This window comes from Malurus melanocephalus, unplaced genomic scaffold (assembly GCF_030028575.1).
Source record: "Malurus melanocephalus ecotype Western Australia unplaced genomic scaffold, MMel_1.1 scaffold_356, whole genome shotgun sequence".
In the NCBI taxonomy this organism is placed as follows: Eukaryota; Metazoa; Chordata; class Aves; order Passeriformes; family Maluridae; genus Malurus; species Malurus melanocephalus.
In genome coordinates, this window is record NW_026623588.1 from 362,835 (window position 1) to 382,143 (window position 19,309).

The 19,309-nt window shown below is 54.0% G+C and overlaps 1 protein-coding gene across 4 annotated transcripts in view; it reads right to left on the reverse strand.

Annotated features, from left to right (window-relative positions):
* Positions 1-3,042: 3,042 nt before the first annotated feature.
* PLCG1 (phospholipase C gamma 1) overlaps positions 3,043-19,309 on the reverse strand; it is a 42,166-nt gene continuing 25,899 nt past the window's right edge. Inside the window, exons 9-32 of one of the 4 annotated variants that reach the window (XM_057378389.1) lie at positions 18,598-18,699; positions 17,818-17,936; positions 16,963-17,048; positions 16,511-16,631; positions 16,004-16,172; positions 15,480-15,602; positions 14,519-14,620; positions 14,121-14,308; positions 13,648-13,848; positions 13,134-13,253; positions 12,450-12,630; positions 12,103-12,180; positions 11,557-11,660; positions 11,227-11,323; positions 11,050-11,119; positions 10,652-10,809; positions 10,116-10,212; positions 9,463-9,687; positions 8,559-8,707; positions 6,782-6,896; positions 6,431-6,592; positions 5,852-5,940; positions 5,068-5,255; positions 3,043-4,683 (exon numbers count right to left, since the gene is read on the reverse strand). In XM_057378389.1, coding sequence (XP_057234372.1) covers positions 4,641-4,683; positions 5,068-5,255; positions 5,852-5,940; positions 6,431-6,592; positions 6,782-6,896; positions 8,559-8,707; positions 9,463-9,687; positions 10,116-10,212; positions 10,652-10,809; positions 11,050-11,119; positions 11,227-11,323; positions 11,557-11,660; positions 12,103-12,180; positions 12,450-12,630; positions 13,134-13,253; positions 13,648-13,848; positions 14,121-14,308; positions 14,519-14,620; positions 15,480-15,602; positions 16,004-16,172; positions 16,511-16,631; positions 16,963-17,048; positions 17,818-17,936; positions 18,598-18,699 — 3,087 coding nt within the window. In that variant the 3' untranslated portion in view covers positions 3,043-4,640. Of the gene's footprint in view, positions 4,684-5,067; positions 5,256-5,851; positions 5,941-6,430; positions 6,593-6,781; positions 6,897-8,558; positions 8,708-9,462; positions 9,688-10,115; positions 10,213-10,651; positions 10,810-11,049; positions 11,123-11,226; positions 11,324-11,556; positions 11,661-12,102; positions 12,181-12,449; positions 12,631-13,133; positions 13,254-13,647; positions 13,849-14,120; positions 14,309-14,518; positions 14,621-15,479; positions 15,603-16,003; positions 16,173-16,510; positions 16,632-16,962; positions 17,049-17,817; positions 17,937-18,597; positions 18,700-19,309 lie in introns of all 4 variants that reach the window. The other 3 variants (XM_057378387.1, XM_057378390.1, XM_057378388.1) reach the window with 3 other exon arrangements.

Below are 19,309 nucleotides of genomic sequence, written 5' to 3' on the forward strand. Positions count from 1 at the left end.
ATGGAGGTGACCTGCACCCCATAAGGAGCAGGGTGACACCTTGGATGTGGTCATGCACACCATGCATCCTGCAACAGTCGGACCAACCATCCCACCATGCTGTGAGCAGGGGTGGCACCCACCCAGAGCAGCCTGTGTTGCACCAGGCTCCCTAAATTTCTCTTTGGWGGGGCTGTTGATGGTCATGGCACAGTTGGCATAGCCAGCAGCTATCCCATCTCAGCTAGTGATGGCTCAGCTGGTGACATCCCTGTGGCTCTCCTTGGGGCCTGGGCACCTGCTCTACAAAGACAGCCAGAGGCCCCAGGGGTTCACCTTCATGGGTGCAATCCTGTGCACCCCAAAATATCAGAGAGCTTGGGAGACTCTGGGTGGGTCTAGAGCTGAAAGCAGAGCTGGGAGTCGTGCAGCCCAAGAGTATGGATGTGTGTACAGTGTCACCTTCAGAGAACAAATACAGGTAGGTCAATTTACTCTGTAGTGTCTATGTACATGCAGGTTTATTTAACTACACATATATACAGTTCAAATATGCCATTGATTCTTTATTGCATTAAGATGTACATTAAAAATGTACACTTTTACTAACTACTTGCTATATAAATACGTTGGAAGTGTAGTTTGCCCATTCAAGGTGATTTTCTGTGGGATTTTTGGTGTACACTTAAGGGCCTATGGCTGATTGGAAGAGTGATCCCCGCTCCATCTACAGGAATGCATAAGGACTATGGTATGAACTGGTCCCTTCAAACCGTGTTTTGATGCACTAGCTGAATAYTTTGCACTTGGATTGTATTCAGCCAGTTTTCCAGAAAAATTGAAAAGAAGTCTTGTGAGCTAGAGGGAGAATTTCCCGGTGTACACAGAAAAACCAGCCTTGAGGGTTGGAAGCTGCTGAGGTTTTTGAGCTTTGTCTCCACGCATTCATACAAGCACAGCAGGAGTTTTCTTTCTTTTGGGTCGGAGGAATTTTAAAAAGTGGTTCCATGCAGACTCCCCTTGGACATGGTGATGGGGCTGGCAAACACCATTGCGTGGGGAGGGTAAGATTTGGAGACAARAAATAAATCCAAAAATGATCGAGTTCCCTTTCTAACTCCTACATTCCTTRTTATCTGCATTTTTTAGTTGACTTGAAATCTCCATAAAAATATAAGCTGAAGACTTTTGAGGGTTTAGCTCTGTGGTTTTCTGTTTCTCTGCTGAGGAGGAGAAACAGGTGCCATCTCCAAACAGACTCGGGTTTTGGTGCAGGACATTGGAAATGTGTTTGCATCCAAAACTGAAAGGAAAAATTGAGAGGTGGCTTGACAGTCCCAACAGCAGCTCTTGTGGTGTTAAGAGGAAGTGTCACCACAATTCTACACAGTGTGTGAATATTTATCATCATCTAATCAAAGATGACTATCTTGACTTGAAAGGGGTGTAAGATCGAGGTGATGTAGCCAGCATCAGTAAGGAAGGGAAATGAAATTCTCCACCTCCATCCGTTGTGCCTGAGCTTGGGCTTGGCAGGCACAGCAGAAAYCATCAATTTTAATCCATGTGAATCTTGTTACTTATGTCTCTGAGGCTGCTTAGATTAAGGGCACAATCCAATTGCTTAATAACCCGAAACCCTGAYTTGTGCTGGCCCTGGATTGCTCATGGAAAGGTCTGCAGATTCTCCTGGTGCAAGGAACTGAGTTTCTTTATTCWTTGAAGTCAGCAGACCCTGCCATGAGATTTCTAGACATTGTTCTATGTTTCATTTGGGTACCTTTTTTTTAGGTCTGTAATTAGAAATTATTATCCTGGAAATTTTTTATTGTTGTTCTTTTTTTTTTTTAGCAGAACACTAAACAAACCATGATCTACAGGCTCCTGTCTCCACTTGCCTGAGAGCTGAGCACTGCTGCACTTCAGTCCTGCAGCGTGGTGGGAGGATGGGCACAGGTTCTTTGCAGGTATTTAGTGTGATTTCATGACCCCTCCCTGAGATGGTCACCAGGAGAAGCCACCAGCAAAAGCAGTAACTGCTGGCAGAGAAATGCTGTAGTTCTTGACCTTGTTGGGGGATGCTCACATAAGAGCTGTAAGATACTGCTGGGTTAATTTCTGTCCATGTATCCCCTGACTGTTCAAGAGAAGGAAGCTGTAGAAGGCTGGTTTTTCATTTAGGGTTTGGGGTATTTAAATTTTTTTTTAATTGAAAAGCAACAGATTTTGATCACTTGTGGAAGTGTTGTATTGTTTTCCCTGCAGCCCCTCTCTTTGAGACATAACAGGCAATTTGATCAGTAGCTGGCTCACTGGGAATCAGAAGAGAAAAATTATTTTCATCACTTGARCACAAATTACAAAGTGAATGTGATGCTGCACATTCCCATCATGATGATAATATTTAAACTGCTCCCTGCCATTGTCCAGATAATTTTGGCTTCGCTGTTTTCAAATCAGAGTCCCGATGTGATTCAGCTCACCTGTAACCTCTGGTGTCACTTCTCAGCTGATCCCAAAACCAGCAGGRTAAGGTTAGGGAATGAGGCACTTGCAGGCTATCCCTGTTCCTTTAATTGGGAGGTTTAGTTTCTGCTATATGTTTTACTGGCAGTGGTCCGTGCCAGGAATGTTGGATTGGCATCAGAAAATTTTAAAGCAGAGCAAGGGAGCTCTGTTATGTAAGCAGCGAATTTTTAATTTTTTTTTTTTTTTTTTTTATATTTTGGGTGTTCTTGTTATGGCTGAAGTGTTCTGTTGGCTGATGTTTCACATATTCTGATGGCACAATTAAAGCCCATTTCCCCTGTACTGATGGAAGGTGGTGTTAGGAGGACTCTTGCCTACTGGTGCTAGTGAAGGTTGGGCTAGGAATCCATGGCATAGAAAATTTCTAGCTAAAATTGCACTTTCTCTCTGCCCCATCTGGCTCGTGGTGGTGTTATGGGTACGTGGCTGTGATTCCCCTTGCACATACTAACATTGCACTAAAAGAGACACTTTGGGAACAGCGTGTTGATCACTTTGTTTCTCAGCAGACCACAAAGTCAGCCTAATGGGGTCTTTTTTTTTTTTTTTTTTTTTTTAATTTTTTTTTATTGTTATTTAGAAATCACGCTGGTGCTGAATGACCTGGAATTTTTGCTTGATTTTAATTATTGTTATTTAGAAATCACGCTGGTGCTGAATGACCTGGAATTTTTGCTTGGATTTATCCAAAGGAAAATGCAATTGTATCTGCCACGGGACCTTTCATAAGGGTGGCCGTGCAGTGAGGGAGCAGGGCCAGGCTCTGCTGCGTAAAAACCGTCTTTGTACCGGGGAGGTGTGGGGGGTTCCAGGGGGGTTGTTACTTTTTTTTTTTTTTTCAAGACCACAATTTTAAATGGTCACCTTGGCAATCGTGTGAAACAGGAAATAGTTTTTACTTTTGGTAAAGGTTTTAAAGAGGAGAAAAAAAAAAAGAAGCTGCCTGTGATTGTGGGCTGTAGCTATTATTAGGGCTAGGGTAGCTTGTACCTGCTATGGACTTTACCTGCTCTTATTCTGAGGGCAAGAACTCCCTGTAGCAACAATGCCACTTCTGAGAAGTGAATGGCAAGTTTCCCTTCCTTTTGTATATGTGGATGTGAGGGTGGGCGAGGGGAAGAGCTTGCTTGTACAGTTTGTTGAAATGAAACCAGACATTTTTGGTTGTTCCTAAATAAAGAGCGTAAAAGACAAAYGTGAGTCGACTGGTGCTTGCACGGGGGTTTGGGAAGGCCCAGGGTGATGCCACTATGCCTGGGAATGGCTGTGCCACATCCATCACAACCTCATTTATTTTTAAAGCAGGACAAATGTTCCATGGGGTAAGGCCACGATGAGTGCTCCAGCAGCACCCAGAGCCCAGAACCTCCATCCCAGGGGTGCTTCTTCATCTGGGAGTGCTGTCCCCAGGCTGGCTCAGAGCAGCATGGGCAGCTGGAGCACAGAACTTTGTTTTACCTTTTTCCAAACACCCTAAAGCCAGGAGGAAGGAGGGAGAAGTGCACCCTCACCTCAGAAACAGCTGCACCTCAGTTCTGCCCTGGCCTGCAGGGCAGAGCATCAGACACCTGAGCCAGCACACACGTAATACTGACAYTTTTATTGTCGTTTAAAGCTAGAGCAGCCCTGTAAATGTCGAGTTTCACTACTGGACCCTTCGGCAGTGGCTATAGAGGTCAGATCTGGTGTCACCAGGACAGACGGATGTGCYGCCGCGGTCACTGCAGTCACGCCCGGCCCGGAGCGCTGGCACTGGACACAGCACGGGCTCCAGCAGCTGCGCAGATCTCTGGATTACAGGCAGAGCAGTGACGCAGAGGCTGGGTGGGGWTTTTTAGGTCTCTCCTTGTGATTATGGACAGTTTGGTCTCTCACCTCTGCAGCCTGTCCGCACCGGTGCGCTTCTTAAGGGCTTCGTGGTGAAGGTYGGTGGGTGCTTGGGGTCGGTTAGGAGTGGGGTTTATTTCCAATTTTTTTTTTTTTTTTTAGTTCTCCACTTGAACACACTTCAGCAGAGAAACTGGAAAAGCTGCCTGAAAGTAGGCCATAGCAGTGCCGTTTCCATAGAAACCAGTTCACAGCGTGCTGTGAGATTCACAAGCACTGGAGGTGCTTTCGCCCGCTGGGATGGGCTACAGCCGGTTGTCCCCGTTGACCCGGGTCCTCCGCAGTACCCTGGAAAGGGGCACAGAGAGGGGACACAGCTCAGCCTCACCCCAGCATGACCAAGGACAACGCTCTGGTGTCTCAAGTTGCACACTGGAGGGAAAGCAGAGGGCTCAGCCACATCCCTCATGAGTGGGGTGGCAGCTCATCTCCTTGTTTTTCAATTGATTAATTTTTCTGCCATTAATTTACCCTGTCCATTAGAACAACCCCCCTACTCCCACAGCAGTGATTCTCACAAGCACTGGCACAACTTTCAGCTCAAATTTAGGGTTTCTACACAGCAGATAAGGCTGCAGCTCCACTCTGGGTTATGAGAAGGCTGCATTTATCTGCCTTCAGCCAAGGGCAGGGGCCTTGTGCTGGGAAGAGCTGAATGAGCACTGGCCTCACCTTCGCTCCCGGCTCTCAAAGTGGTCAGCGAGCTGCTCYGGGGACACACGAAAATCCTCAAAAGGCTGCTGGTACCGCGACTCAAAGGACCCCTCTCTGCCTCTGCTTGCCAGCAGCTGGCTGGAGCCATCCCCTGCTCTTTCCCGGAGGGATGAAGCATTGAAGAGGTTTATTTCGCCATTTTCCTGCATGGATCAGGAAAAAAAATGCAGTAGTCAAGGGCTTGTGATTTCAAAGTGTACATCCTGCAGTAAGGGCAGTTGTGGAGCAGCTCCCTGGCTGCCCTGCACCATGTCCAGGGCTCACAGGGGCTTGGGCTTGGCAATGTGCAGTGGCTTTAACAGCCACTGCTGGCTCCCACCAGCATCATTTTAAGTGAAGAAATAAAAGAACCATCTGTCAGACRGAGCCCTGCCCTCCATTTATGCCAGCAAGGACAGCCCCAGGCCAGCCAGCTCTGTGATCCTGAGCTGCAGCACAGACAGGCACTGGGACAGAGCAAATCCGCCTCCTCCAGCTTTTGCAGAAGGGATTTCCAGGCCAGTCAGACACAGTGCAGGCAGGACTGTGCCTGAAAGGCCCTGACTGCTGCAGGAGGCAAACCCAGTGCTTGCTACCCTGCTGGGCATCACCATGGAGCAGCTGGGAATCCAGCCAGGCACAGGCACTCAGGCCAGGCACTGCTGAACTGGGGAGGAGAGTGGGCAGGGCCAGGCTGGGCTCACTGGCTCTGCTCCTCAGCCTGCAGCACGGGAACCTTCTCGTGTGTGCAGCCCAGTCTCACCTTGCAAGGGAAAATGTCGATCTTGACAAGCAGAGAAGCCAGCTCCAGGTTCTCACTGTAGTTGTTCTTCAGGGGAACGGCTCGGTAACCTACAGCAGAGATAGCCCTGGTGTCACTCATGGCACAGGGGGTGATGTGTCAGTGCTCTGGCACAGAACTCAAGGGCTCTTCCTCCCACAAAACATTTTGCCTCTTCTGCCCAGAGAAGCTGTGGCTGCCCCATYCCTGMAAGTGTCCAAGGCCAGGTTGGATGGAGCTCAGAAYAACCTGGGACAGTGGAATGTGTCCCTGCTCCTGGTAGTGGGGCTGAAACAAGATGGTCTTTAGGGTCCYTTCTAATCCCAGCCATTCTATGCTTCTGTGATTCTCCAAACCCCCCAGTTTCCCTCCAGTGGCAGTCAGTCCCAAGGGCTGTTAGCAAATGGCTTCTGCTTTCCTTTACCTGGCTGGGGATGTGACCTGTCACGGGGACAGGAGGGACTGGCAACACCTTCCCACAAAACTCAGCATCTCCCTGGCTAACAATGTGAACTGGTGAGGAGCACCACGACCCCGCCACTGCTGTCCCAGATGCTTTACCTGTCTTCAAGCCTTTCACCAGGAAGGTGGCCTGAGCCAGGAAGTTCTCATCACTGAACATGTCCTCCTCRTACACCACGAAGCGGAGGAAGGCAAAGTCAGGGTTGCTGACCTGAAAGTGGAACTGCTTCGGGGTCCAGAGAGGGTTCAGGCCGTTGTCAGCTGCTCACAAAACAGAGCTGTCAGTGGACAGCTGAGCCCCTCCACTGCCCCTATGGCCAATGCTGGGCTCAGGGGCAGCACAAGGGCAGCTCCCAGCTCAGGACCAGGCTTTGCTGCAGAGCCCACGGCTCACAGCACCATCAGGAGTGCCTGTTCATCCCACTCCCTTCCCTTCACCAACCCACTCACCCACRATCTCTGTTTTCTGCTTGGCGTTGTCATACTCAGCACCAGACACCTCCACCTCCACAAAAGGACAAACGATTCCCCTTCCATTTTTGGGAAGGTGCCGGGCCCCCAGGACCTGGGCAGAGAGCAGGAGAGACTTGGTAAGAGACAGGAACAAAGGTGAAAAAAGAAGTGTTTGCATACCAAGGCATTTTCTTTCCAAATAAATCACCCTGGCTCTGCTAACTGGAGAGAGAAGTGGCACTGACAGCCAGCCCAGCATCTTGGAGAGAAACAGCTCCCACCCCTGGAAGCTGCAGTGGTGTTCCTGATCCCCAGTTTGACTTGTAAGCCACAAAAGCAGCTGAACTGCCCCAGGTTYCTGCCTGCACAGCACAGCATCCCTCCCCCAGCCTGCCAAGCTGGAGCTGGGCTCCAAGCCGAGCCCTGTTCCCTGCCCAAAGCACTACRCTGGACACCCTCATCTTTCCCGAAACTTCTCAGCCCTCCTGCCTTGGTGTGAGGAGGACAAGGAGCTGCTCTCCAGCACTGCTSTGCCTCGTGTTTGCAGCACAGGCTGTGCCCAGCCCCAGTGACAACCTGCTTCCTCGCAGGGGAAAGCAATCGCAGCTCCCTCTTGCCCGTGGCCATATGTCGCTCCAGTGTGCTGTCGGCACGCTGCTGCTGCAGGGGAAGGACCTGCTGCCAACACTGCATCATGTGCTTTGAGTCATGCTGGGCTCGAGATGGCTTCTCCATCCATGAAAGCTGGCTTTGCTGGGGACAGCAGGCACTTTTGCCAGAGAGCAGGAGGCTGAGCCTGTCTCTTAAAGGCGACAGTGACTGCCTGTGGCACAGTAACTCTTGACACCTAGTGGCTACAGCTGCATCCTGAGGTGCAGGGAGAGCTTGGAAAACAGATGGGGCAGGGAATTTTTAGGGAGACAGTGGACATGGGGTGTCCTCATGGAGAAGGGCTGTTAGTTTTTTAGGTGGGAACACTCTGAAACAGAAGCAGTGTCAGAGGAAACCTGTGAGCACCTAAAGGCAGGATCTCCACTGCATCCTCCCCAAGCTCAGGGGGCTGGCAAAGGAGAATGCTGACCCACAGCTCAGCTCCCAGACCAGAGAGACTGCCTGTACAGGCTACTGGACCCACTGGTCCAAATGCAAGAGCCACCCARTTTGGCACAGCCCTCTGAGAGCTTTGCCTGGTGAGCTGTCYCACATCCCTGCAGAGCCTCTGAGARMTGACACAGGAWCMATCCAGCCTCRGTCCCACMACCAGGGAAATAAAAAAAAATCCATCAAGCATCTGGCACCCCCCCACCCTGAGCCCCTCTTCTCTTATCACCACCAGAAGCGCAACACAGAAATGGCCTGAGAAGCGTGCCTTGAGCTAGAGCATCTTCCCAAGAGGGACCCAAGCAAGGGGAAATGGTAACATTGAGCCTGGAGCAACTGGGAAACAAGGAGGGGACGAGCCCTGTGGATGCACTCGGCAGTCCCGGCCAGGCTCTGGGGACAGCGATGCCACCTCTGTGGCTCGTGGATGCCACCTGCTGGCACTGGGACCTGCACAGGAGTCCCGGGCGAGCATCCAGGRATGTCCCCTCCGAACACCCTCAGCAGGACCCAGCGAGGGCTCTCCCAGTCTGTGCTGCRGGACAGCTCTTGGGCAGGGGCTGAGGGGTTCGGTGAGGAGCCAGGAGCCCAGAAAAGCCATTCTCTCACCCCAAATCTGGTACAACCACCAGGGTGTGACCCTGCACTCCCCTCCCCAGGAGGAGGTACTGACCTCGATGGAGATGGAGAGCGGCTCTGTGCCCCGCAATGTGCTCTTGTCAAAGGGGTCAAAGATGTCGTCCCTCATGTTGGTYGGCTGCAGGACGTACCCACACTGGCCACTGGACATGAACAAGGCCTGGTTCATCTGCATGGGCTTGTCTGGAGAGCAGGAGATACACGACATGCAGGAGACCCTGTGCACTTTCCACAAGCTGGAACATCACCACCATCACTGATGCTTCACAGGATGCCCTTGGCAAGGGGATCTGGATCATCCCCTGTGTCTGTGCCCTGTGGCCCCACTGCAGCCTTTGCATGTGTTGGGACCATGAGGTGACTCTCATGCACAATCTRCCCAATTACCCAGTGCTCCAAGCCTCACCTCCCTCTTTTCCTCCTGCTTTTTTCAGCTTTCCTTGTGCTGCTGACTCTAGCATCTGCCAAAGCCCCATGTGAGATGCTTGAATTCACAAAAGGAATGAAAAAGATGGCAGAAAAAAAGAGGCAGGTCACAGGCTCACAGCAGGGCTTGGCAAGGGCCAGGGACAGAGGAAGGCTGGGCTGCACAGCAGGAGCAGGGATGGAAGCTGGGGAAAGGCACCAAGAGCAGCCAGCTGGACTCAGACCACACCACCAGCTGGTGTCCCAAGCCTGGGGCTGCACTGTCCCCTTTGGCACCTTCCCTGCCTGCCCAGCTTGTCACCAGTGACCTGAGGGCACTCCCTGCCTCCTCTCCATTTCATCTTTTTCTCATGGCACAACCCCCAGCTCTGTGGCTCACTCCAGCCCTCTGGAGCACATTTCCTGGAGTCTCCCTGCCTGCAGAGCCCCTCATTTTCCGGGAGCAGGGGTTCAGCAGGCGGCTGGGGGAGGCACAGAGCATCCTGCCCACCCTCCCTGCCCGCTGCCCTCACCTGGGGTCTGGAAGTTGAGTGCCACCAGCTGGCTGCCACAGATCCACATGGGCAGGGGGTCGTAGTTGGAGGAGTCGAGGCGCTGGCCCTTGGGGTAGATGCGGGAGAGCTGCAGGCGGTTGTACTGCAGGAACTTCTTGCCTTTGATCTTGTTGACGTATTTCTCYGCCTTGGTCTCGGGGAAGGAGGACATGTCCCGGTAACAGGCCCTCTCTGTGCCGATCTCTGGGAGGGGAGAGTGCTGTGTGAGCCGGGAGCACAGTCCTTTCCTGACATTTAACCACCCCAGCTCCTTCTTCACACCATCCTCTCACCGCTGGCAGTGCTGCAGGGCTATGCAGACCTGCCCTGCCCCAGGGGGTGTTTGCCAGGTGCCCAACACTGATGGCTGAGACACAGCTCTCCCTGAGCAGGCACAGTGCTCCCAGCCCCATGCCCTCAGCAGCTGCTCTGGGTGCTGACAGACCCCAGCAACAGAGGGACAGGGAAGGCAACTTGTGCCCTCTGGAGCTACCCAGAGCTCCAAAGTAAACTGGTGATTTGGACACCTGGCCCCTGCTGAGATCTAGCCAAAGCAGCCCCTTGGGGACACCACAGGGTCTGCAGTGCCCCAGTGACTGCCTGTGGTGGCCACCAGGCCAGCAGATGCTCACTCTCTTCATCGAAGGGCACAGGTCGGCAATACACCACCAGCTCTGAAAGCTCCAGGGCAATCTTCTTTCTCCTCTCCATCATCTTYCCTTCAGACAGCTGCCAAGAGAGGATGAGAGAGGCGTCAGGACAGGGAGGAGCTGTGGTGTTGGATGACCATGAACTGACCCTCTCTGCTTGGTGAGGGGATGGGGGGACACCACACAGGTAGCACTGGGGTAGGTCCCATCTCCTGCCTGGAGCAGCACAGGGCTGCTGTGACCCTGCCACCCTGCACAGATAGAGATCCCTCACCTCCTGAGGCTGCAGCACCCACCCAGTCCTCCAACATTCCCAAATATCCAGCCTGAACCTCTCAAGCCATTTGGCCACCACTGCTTGTCACAAAGACTGCTCTGGCTTTACCATCTCTGTAACTGCCCTGCCATCGCTGTCACCTCACCATCCYCRCCAGCCTCCACTGCTCCTCGGCTCSTGGAGCACCCAGGACCTGGCCAGGAAACACCTCCCCTGCCAGGGGCTCTCCACACTCACTCACCCTGGCATCAGCTGTCTGAGCTGCCTCCCGGATCTTCTTCACCCAGTCCAGCAGGTCCTCGTGCGTGTCGGCTGCCACGTCCAGGGACAGGCGTGACACCGAGGCCATGCTGATGGAGAAGACGAAGAGCCGGTTGTTCTTCCCCTCGGGGCGGATGGCTGCGTGGGGACAGGAGCAGAGGGCAAGGTCACAGCAGGTGCYGAGCCCAGCCCTTCCCAGGGAGGAAGGGAGAAGACAGACAGTGGACTCATGGCTGCCCTGGCACTCCASAGCCAAAGGAAGCTCCCATTTCTGGTCACTGGAAGCCTGGGAAGCAGCAGTGAGGATGCAGAGTGTATCCTGGGGGGCTGAGAAGCCCCAAGGGGCCTCTGCAATGCTCCCTCCTCCCTGGCACTCACCGATCTGGCAGGAGGGCACGTCCAGGACACCTCCRAGCAGGTCTCCCAAGGGGCTGTTCTCGTCCAGCTGCTGCTGGGAAGGAAGCACAGCAGGATGGTGCTGGGCAGTGCTGGGTACAGGGGCCAAGCTCAAGGGGCTCCTCCAGTCCCTTCCTGCTGCACTCTGGCCATACTCACCTCCCGCTCCGGCTCCAGGCTACTGGGACTGGTAATTTCCTCTACGTAGTTGGAAGGGAACCACAGCTGCTTCTTGCCACCATAATCTCCTCTCCACCTGGAAGGGAGGGAAGGTGCAATGTCAGCACCCCAGAATATCCTGAGTAGCATTCAGGAGAACAGGAAGCTCTTCTATCATCTGCTTTTAGGGTTTGTGAGGCTTTGGGACCACACAGCTCGTGGGCAAACCCCAGACAGACCACTCCTAGAGTGGACACACCTTTGCAGGGATGGTGACAGCAAGGCTCGACCAGACCTCCTAGGGAAAAGGGAGGCTCAGGACCAACTCACCAGCCTCCTTCCTGCTTCTCCACATTCTGGATGATGGCGTTTTTGGTGAAGGTGAGCTCATCCTCYCTCTGTGCCTTGTAGTCAAACAGGGCTTTGACTGCACACTGCAATGAGGAGGGGTCCCATGAGGCTGGGCAAGGGATGGGCAATGAGCCCACAGGATGAGAGATCACCTCTCACCCCAGATGTGTTTGCTGAGAGGGCTATGAGGCACACCATGTGCGGGCAGGCAGCATCCAACCCCACTGCCAGACCCTAGTGACACCTTGCAGAGCAAATCAAGGCCCCATTTCTGCCAAAGCAGAGCTCACAATTCTGCCATGGCCCCACACAGGCATTTTCCTCTGCCCCAGAGACACTGATGAGTTTAACTTGGAGAGCTCAGAACAAGAGGCAGCCATGGGAACATGGAGGTTCACCCTCCATCATCTCTTCCTTCATGGTCTAGCAATGAATGTACAAACTAACACAGCTCCTAGAAAATAAAGAGCCTTGCTAAACCCCCCAGCCCTGCAGGATGCTTTGTGCCAAACAGTGAGAGTGTACCTTGAAGGTGGGCATGGGGTTGGCTTCCACATAGAAGCCAGGGTGGCGTCCCTCATACAGGGCTCCATAGTCCGGCTCCTGTGGAAACAAAGGGACAGTGGTTACAGCAGGGACTGCAGGAGAACACGTTTTGTACCCTGGGGAGTGGGACAGCACCCCAGGAAAGCACAGGACCCAAGATGATGCTGCAAACAGCAAACAGCAGAGGGGCAGCACCAAACCCCACTCCAGTGTCAGGAAGCCCCAAGAGGCGTGGGCTACAAAGCGCAGAGATGGCTCACACACCACCCCCTCAAGGCACCAGCTCAGAAATGACCTGCCCAGCACCCTTGGGCTCCTGCACTCACCGCTGTCCCGATCTTCTCCAGGGTCTCCTCGTTGATGGGGTAGCGCAGCTTCATCTTGCGGTACAGCGGGTGCTTCTCGTAGTAGCTGATCAGGTCCACCAGGCTCTCGAACTCCGAGTTGCCCAGCAGCACAGTCTGGCCCTCCTGCTGCACCCGGCAGTGCTTGATCTTCCCTTCTGCCCTGGGAGGAGGAAAGAYGGGGAGAAGGCACTTGGCACCCGGCAAGAGAAGGTCTCTGCCAAGARAGGGACACCCAAGGAAAAGGTGGCCCTGGGCTGGTGGCCGAGTACAGCCATCTGCCATTGAAGGTGGGAGGAAGAGTAGGATCTCAAGGACTTCTCCAGAGCCATCACGGAGCAAGAGGAGCTCTGGGCGGGTGGATATAAGGAAAAGATATTAGGAAATCCTAGATATCAGGAAAAGGTTTTTTACAGAAAGAGTAAATGGAATGGGCTGCCTGGGGAKGTGGTGGAGTCACCATCCCTGGATGTGTTTAAAAGATTGGATKTGGCACTCAGTGCCGTGGTTTAGCTGAGGTCAGGGCAGGGGTTGGAGTCAAAGATCTTGAAGGTCTCTTCCAACCCTGCTGACTCTGTGATTCCATGGCAGCTCTCCCGCTCTCTCACACACCGCAGCACCCCAGCTCCACCTCCAGCCCCCACTGCCCTTGTGCCAGGGCCACACCTGAAGGAGATGGCGTAGGAGCTGGGCTCGCTCCTCTTGCGCACCAGGAAGGCTCCGTCACGGGGCACCCGCATCAGCATGTGCTCGGCCTGKGCCCGTGTCAGGTTGGCGTGGTACCACCTGTGGGGAGAGTGTCACTGTCACACACAGCCATGCCAGCCTGCCCCACACCTCTGCCACGGCACTGGGCTTCCCCTCCAGCCCCTTAAGGCTGCTTGAATCCTCGACAAGGAAGACAGGGATGCAATGGGGCAGGCAGGATCAGAGCCCTTTGGTGGGGCATGGCGTGGGTGAAGGCATCCCAACCAAACCCAGCACCACCGTGCTCTGTGCTGAGCCTCCACACCATCAGCTCCATGCACAATGAAGCTGGCCAGCATGGCTGCTGGGACAGAGCTCCTTGGGGAGAAAGTGGGGACCAGAGAGCTCCAACAAGGGAGGAATGACTGAGGAGAGAACTGGGAGAGCTTCCCACAGGGTCCCWGCTGCCTGGTGGACAYAAATGCRCACTCACTCTTTGCTCTCGTGRGCGTTGGTCTGCGGCACCGGCTCCGTCAGCCTCATCTCGAACTCGTTGCACCTCAGTGGCACCTCCTGGTAGTGGGTGATGAGGTCGTAGAGGCTGTCRAACACCAGGTTGTCCGTCAGGAAGAACTTGGGGCTGCCGGCGTCCTGCCGCGAGTGGATCCGGCAGTGCTGCACCTTCCCATTGCGCCTGCGGGACAGGGAGGGAGGGCAGGGGGTGAGCCAGGGCTGCCCATGGACACTGAGCACCTGCCTCAGGCACAGCTCCTGCCCACAGGAGAGAGATTGAGAAAGGATCCCAAGGGACCTGCCCCTTCTGCACTGGGACAGGGATGCTGGGACACAAAAATAGGGGAGAAACTGCTCCAAGGCCACCAGGGAATGGGACCCCACCATTAGGAAATACCAAGAGGAAACACCCCTGGAGTGACACAGAGCAGTGGGCTGGCACTGGGCCCTCACCAGAAGGAGAGGGTGTAGTCCCCAACGAAGGTCTCGCTCTCTCTGACGAGGAAGGAGCCGTCAGGAGCCCCCGTCTCGATGCAATATTCCGTCAGCAGACGCTCGGCGATGTGCCGCCCGTCACGGCCCGCTCCCAGCTTCCCGTGGAACCACTTCTCTGCAGAGTGCAGCTCCGTGCTGTTGCTCACCTGGCAGGGGGAAAAGCCATCACTTTGGGTTACTGAGGGCAGGCTCATGCTGCTGCAGTCTGCTCTGTTCAGGGGTCTTCCAGCTGGGGCCAGGGAGTTCCTGAAGCAGCTCCCATCATTCCCACCACAGCATCCGTCCCTGAAATCAGCTGGCAAGGGCAGTGCCCAGCCCCTTGGGAACAACTCACAGTCACACAGAGGAGCCCTCACCTCCTTCTGCTCCTCCTCATCCTCGTTTCCTTGGTCACTGGTTGTCTCCCCAGAGTAATAGATCTTGCTGCTGGTCAGCACAAAGTAATGTGGGTTCCACTCCTGCAAGGAAATGAACTCTGGCAAAGAGACCCTGRGGAAGCACCAGGTTGTCTGTCCACCACCCATCCGTGGGGTCATCACTTCCTGACCAGCATGAGCAGGGAGGGATGATCAGGTTTGTGAAGGACAGTCACCAWCACTGATTCCAGTGAGCTTCCAAGAGATCCCCCAGATCTGCAGTGTGGATTTATCAGTAGCCAAAAACCCAGCATGTGACAAATCACACTGTGAACACCCCAATGCATGTTAAAAGGAGATGACCAAATAAATACCAAATCAACGCAAAAAGAAAACAGTCTACATGGATTCAGCACAGGGGCAATCAGAGGTGAAGATATTAGGGATGGTTATATGGATTTACCATTGAACTATTCTATTAAAAAAACCCACCCTGTTTCATTTGTGTGGCTTTGCCAGACAGACCCTCAGCAAAGCAAAGCTACTCTAGAGGTGGGCTGTATGAGTGAATGCACACAGCAATGAACACTGGTGTTCACAAAGCTAAACCCCTGCTCAGGTGTGCCAGGTGGGCAGGCACTTGGCAGGAGGCAGGGCTGGAAGCCATCTGCAGAAATTCCTGCAGCACAAAGCACAGGSTGCAGTGCCTTGGCCCAGAGCTCCCTCTAGCTCAGCCTTCTGCCTCTAGCAAAGGCCCACAGGAGATTCCTAGGAAAGGGCTGACAGCCAGCATAAAACACCCCCAGCCTTCAGGGACACCTGAGAAACCAGACAAACCAAGAGCCTCTTGGATGATTTGCAGCACAGCCCTTCCTTCCAGCACACAGAGCGCCTGACAGGGCCACCATGTCCCTGATGGAGCGCTCAGAGCAGGGACAGGGTGACCRTGGCACTGACGTACGTGATTGATGGGGTCTTCCAGGTAGAGGATCCCATTCTTGATGGAGTTGCTGATGTCGTTCTCTGAGTACATCACRGACGTGGGCAGCTCCTCGTAAGCACTGCCCTCCGCCAGCTTCTTGTGCTGTGGTACATGAGAGAGGGTCAGGCACGCAAAAAGCAGCATGGATCTCCTGCTGAACAGCCCTAAAACCCCAGGTGTGCTGCAGKGGGTTCCTCCAGATCAGAAGAACCAAGACCTGTGCCACAGGGATCACTGAAACCTCACCCTTTCCTGCCAAAGGTGATTCCCGAGGCAGAAACACCAACATCCCCCAAGCCCTGAAAGAAAGGCAGCACCCAGCTGCTGAGCTCATTTCCCAGCAGATCCTCTGAAGCAGGAGAGCTTTTTGTCTCCTGTTGTTAGCATCCACTTCCACCCCTGCACTGCCAACCATCCCCTCCCAAAGGCAGCTGCCCTCAGCCCCACACCCTCACCCCATTCTGCCCTCRTTCCCTCACTCAGGAGCCCTGGGATGTGTTCACCTTGATGAGAATCTTCCTCTTGAGCTGGTTTGGAGAGGGAAGGCCATCAGCAGAAATATCGACTGGTTTGGTCAGGAGCATGTCCCCAAAGACCTTCTTGAAATTCTGAGCCATGTTCCTCTGCTGAGCAATGCTGCAGTGGTCCTCAATGGACAGGATGACAGGGAAACTGGGAGAGGGAGAAGAGCCATCAAAGCCAGCACAGGGTCTGGATGGAACCAACGACTTCTGAGCTCTGTTGCAAAGCCTCTGAGCCCTCCAGGAGCRGCTCACATCAGCAGTGACCTGTGCTGCCTTGATGGTAGAGAAGGACCGGCAAACTACTGGAGTCTACCCAAAGACCTCCCTCCCACATAATTTTTCTGGGAAAAATCTCCCTTTGGCTRGGAGATGTGACATGCTTTGTTCCCAACACATCCCAGCCCTGGATAAAGCTGAGCTTCTCTTTCCTATGGCCTTGGCTCCACCCTCCCTCTGCTCTGCTCACTGAAGCCCTGCTGTACTCACTCTGAGGTGACAAAGGCATGCTCCTTGATAGTGACCAAGACGTCGGAGAACTTGATCTTGGTGGTCAAGGTGTGTCCGTGGTAGATGACCGGCATGCCATCGGGACCGTCCCAGCAATCCACTGAAAGAGACCCACGGGGCAAACTCAGCCCAAAGGCTGACATGAACACAGGCAGAACATGGACACGAGATGGACTGAGCCACGTGCTGCTGGGAAATGCATTGGAAGGCAATGAAGGAGCGAGGTGAAAGCACAGATCTGTTGGTGAGACCAAAACCTTGGGCACGGATCACCCAGCCCCACAAAGCAAACGACCTCGTCTCTCTCTGCACATCACTGATAATGCTGCCACTGGCCATGCCAACCTTCAGCTCTGCCWTCCTTGTAAAGCCTCCCCTGAGCACCAGAAGCTGCTGCTGACAGGGGCAGAGGGGGAGCTCGGGGTACTCACGCTCGATGCAGCGGCAGCCCATGCGCAGGCAGCGGGCRTACGCCTCCAGCGAGGACTCGCTCGAGAACTGATCCCCCGTCAGGTACCTTGCAGGTGAGAGAACACATCAGCACAGGGACACGCTCATGTGGGCACAGGGGGCTGCTGGGACACTGAGGACCTGCCTCTGTCACGTGGGGAACGGTGGGAGCAGCTTTTCTCCACTCACACCGCGTTCCCCAGGCGTGGGGTTCAGCTGTGCCCCGACTGCAAGGGGCTGCCAKCACCACCCCGAGGTGCAGCCCTGGCTCCTGAGATAAACCTCAGCCAGCAACACCAGCACTGGTGCCACAAAGAGCCCCCTTAGCCTGAGAGCAGYGCCAGACCAGACAGGATCTCACTGCCTGCCCTCAGGGCTGCTCAGCCGGCTCCCAGTCCCTTAAATTTGGGTTAGCATGAACACAGAGCACAGACAGAGCCTGTCTGCACAGAAAGCGGTTCCTGCAAAATTATTCTAGCAGCAGAGATCGGAAAACGGCCAATTTCAGCCTGACAGGGTTTATCACATCTGTTCTGAGAGGCTCTGGAAAATGACATTGCTAATGGTGAGAAATTACCAGGGTGACAGCTCAGGACATGAAGGCACCTGAAGGTCTGTGCAGATGTGTGCTGCTGATAATGTCTGAGCAAAACATTTATGGCTAAATGACAGAAGGGACAAGTGGGGCACCAAGAGCAAGGTCTCTGATGTACTGGCCTTGGTTTGGGAAAGCCTACTTGACCCATCACTGGAATCAGACAAAACCAGGAGACTCCAGCCCTGAGAGAAGGATGCTGAGCATGGGCGGGTGGAGAGAGCCCTCCCCGAGCCCTTACGTGTTRTGTGAGGAGGAGATCCAGTAATGGGACAGGGGGTTGTTCATGTTCTCCAGACACACCATGTCCAGTTGAGAGTTCCAGATGCTGTTCTCTTTGGAAAACAGGAAGGTGAGAAACTGCTCAGGAAGAAAYAGAGAGGTGTTAATGATGCAGAAGAGCCGGGTGCTGCGTTCAGCTTCACACGCATCTCCTGTTCCAGCACCCACCCTGCACAGACTGACCAGGGACTACCCTGAGCCAGRGTGCCCGAGTGACCACAGCTGGGCACTGCCACCTACCCCCGAGCTGTGCCAGATATCTGTGTGCCAGACCCTTTCACCCAGCTACAGACAAATTAACGGCCCTGCAYTTTATTTTGCAGCTCACATGGCAGGCAATAGCTTACTAAGGCCATGTGGGCCACGGGACCTTGGCTCAGTCCAAAGTGCCAGTGACAGGTCATTTCTAGTTGTTTTTATTCTTYTCTCAGCTCTCCTTGCTTTGAAGAAAGCCTCACACACCCCCAACAGCCTGGAGCCAAAGGCAGCCCCTCTGCTCCTCCAGATGAGCTGCCTGCTGAGTGCTCCCAGCTGCACACACCCAGCACAAGAACACAGCCCAGAAACCCTTCCCTTTGCCAGCCACATCCATCCCCAGGGCCAAACAGCTCCCAGGGGACCCTTCCAGCACCCCCACCCTGCAGCAAAGGCACAGACAGCAGAGCTGTCACACCACAGCGCACATCGCACCGGGGATGTCACCCACACATCACCCCACACCACCTTCACGGTGTCTTACTTCATCCAGGGAGAAATAAGGCTCATCAATCTCCCTCAAAGGGTCTCTCAGGAAGTTGAACATGAATTCCTGTACCTGAAGGGTATCTGCAGCCCAGAGCTCCTGCAAAGCCCAGGGGAGACATAAAAGAAGCCATTTCAGGATGTATTACTGCAAACCACATGCAGCTCGTGCAGTTAGAAGCTTTAACCATTAAGGAGGTGGTTTTTGATGAGAGACTATCTCTGCCAGGAACTCAACTGTCAGCACAAATGCGGCATAGCACACAAGGAGGAAATCTGTCCTGCTTCTCTGTGGGCTTCATTTGCTCAATGCYGTGTGTTTTTCTCTCTGATAGCTCCTTTGAGCACATCTGCCATCCCTCCTCCTTCGGCAGCAGAAGCCAACCCAGCTTCCTCTGGCTCTCTCTCCCTGGGTTTCTTTCATCAGCCACCAGAACACTGCATCTCCCCCCTGGTGAACTCCCTGCTGCCTGCAGACCATGGACAGGGAGGTGGCAGTGGGGGACAGGGCAGAGCAGGAGCCACAAGCCACAGCAGAGCTTTCACTAGCCAGCCCTGCCCTCCTGGAGCAGGCCAGCAATGAGACAGGAGCCTGGCAAGGGCCAAAGGGTCCGTGCTGCCCAAAAATGCTCTGCTGGTGTCTGTGTGTGTGTGTCTGCACGTGCTGTGCTMACTGAATGACCCAAGATTGCTTTTAAATGGAAGGATCA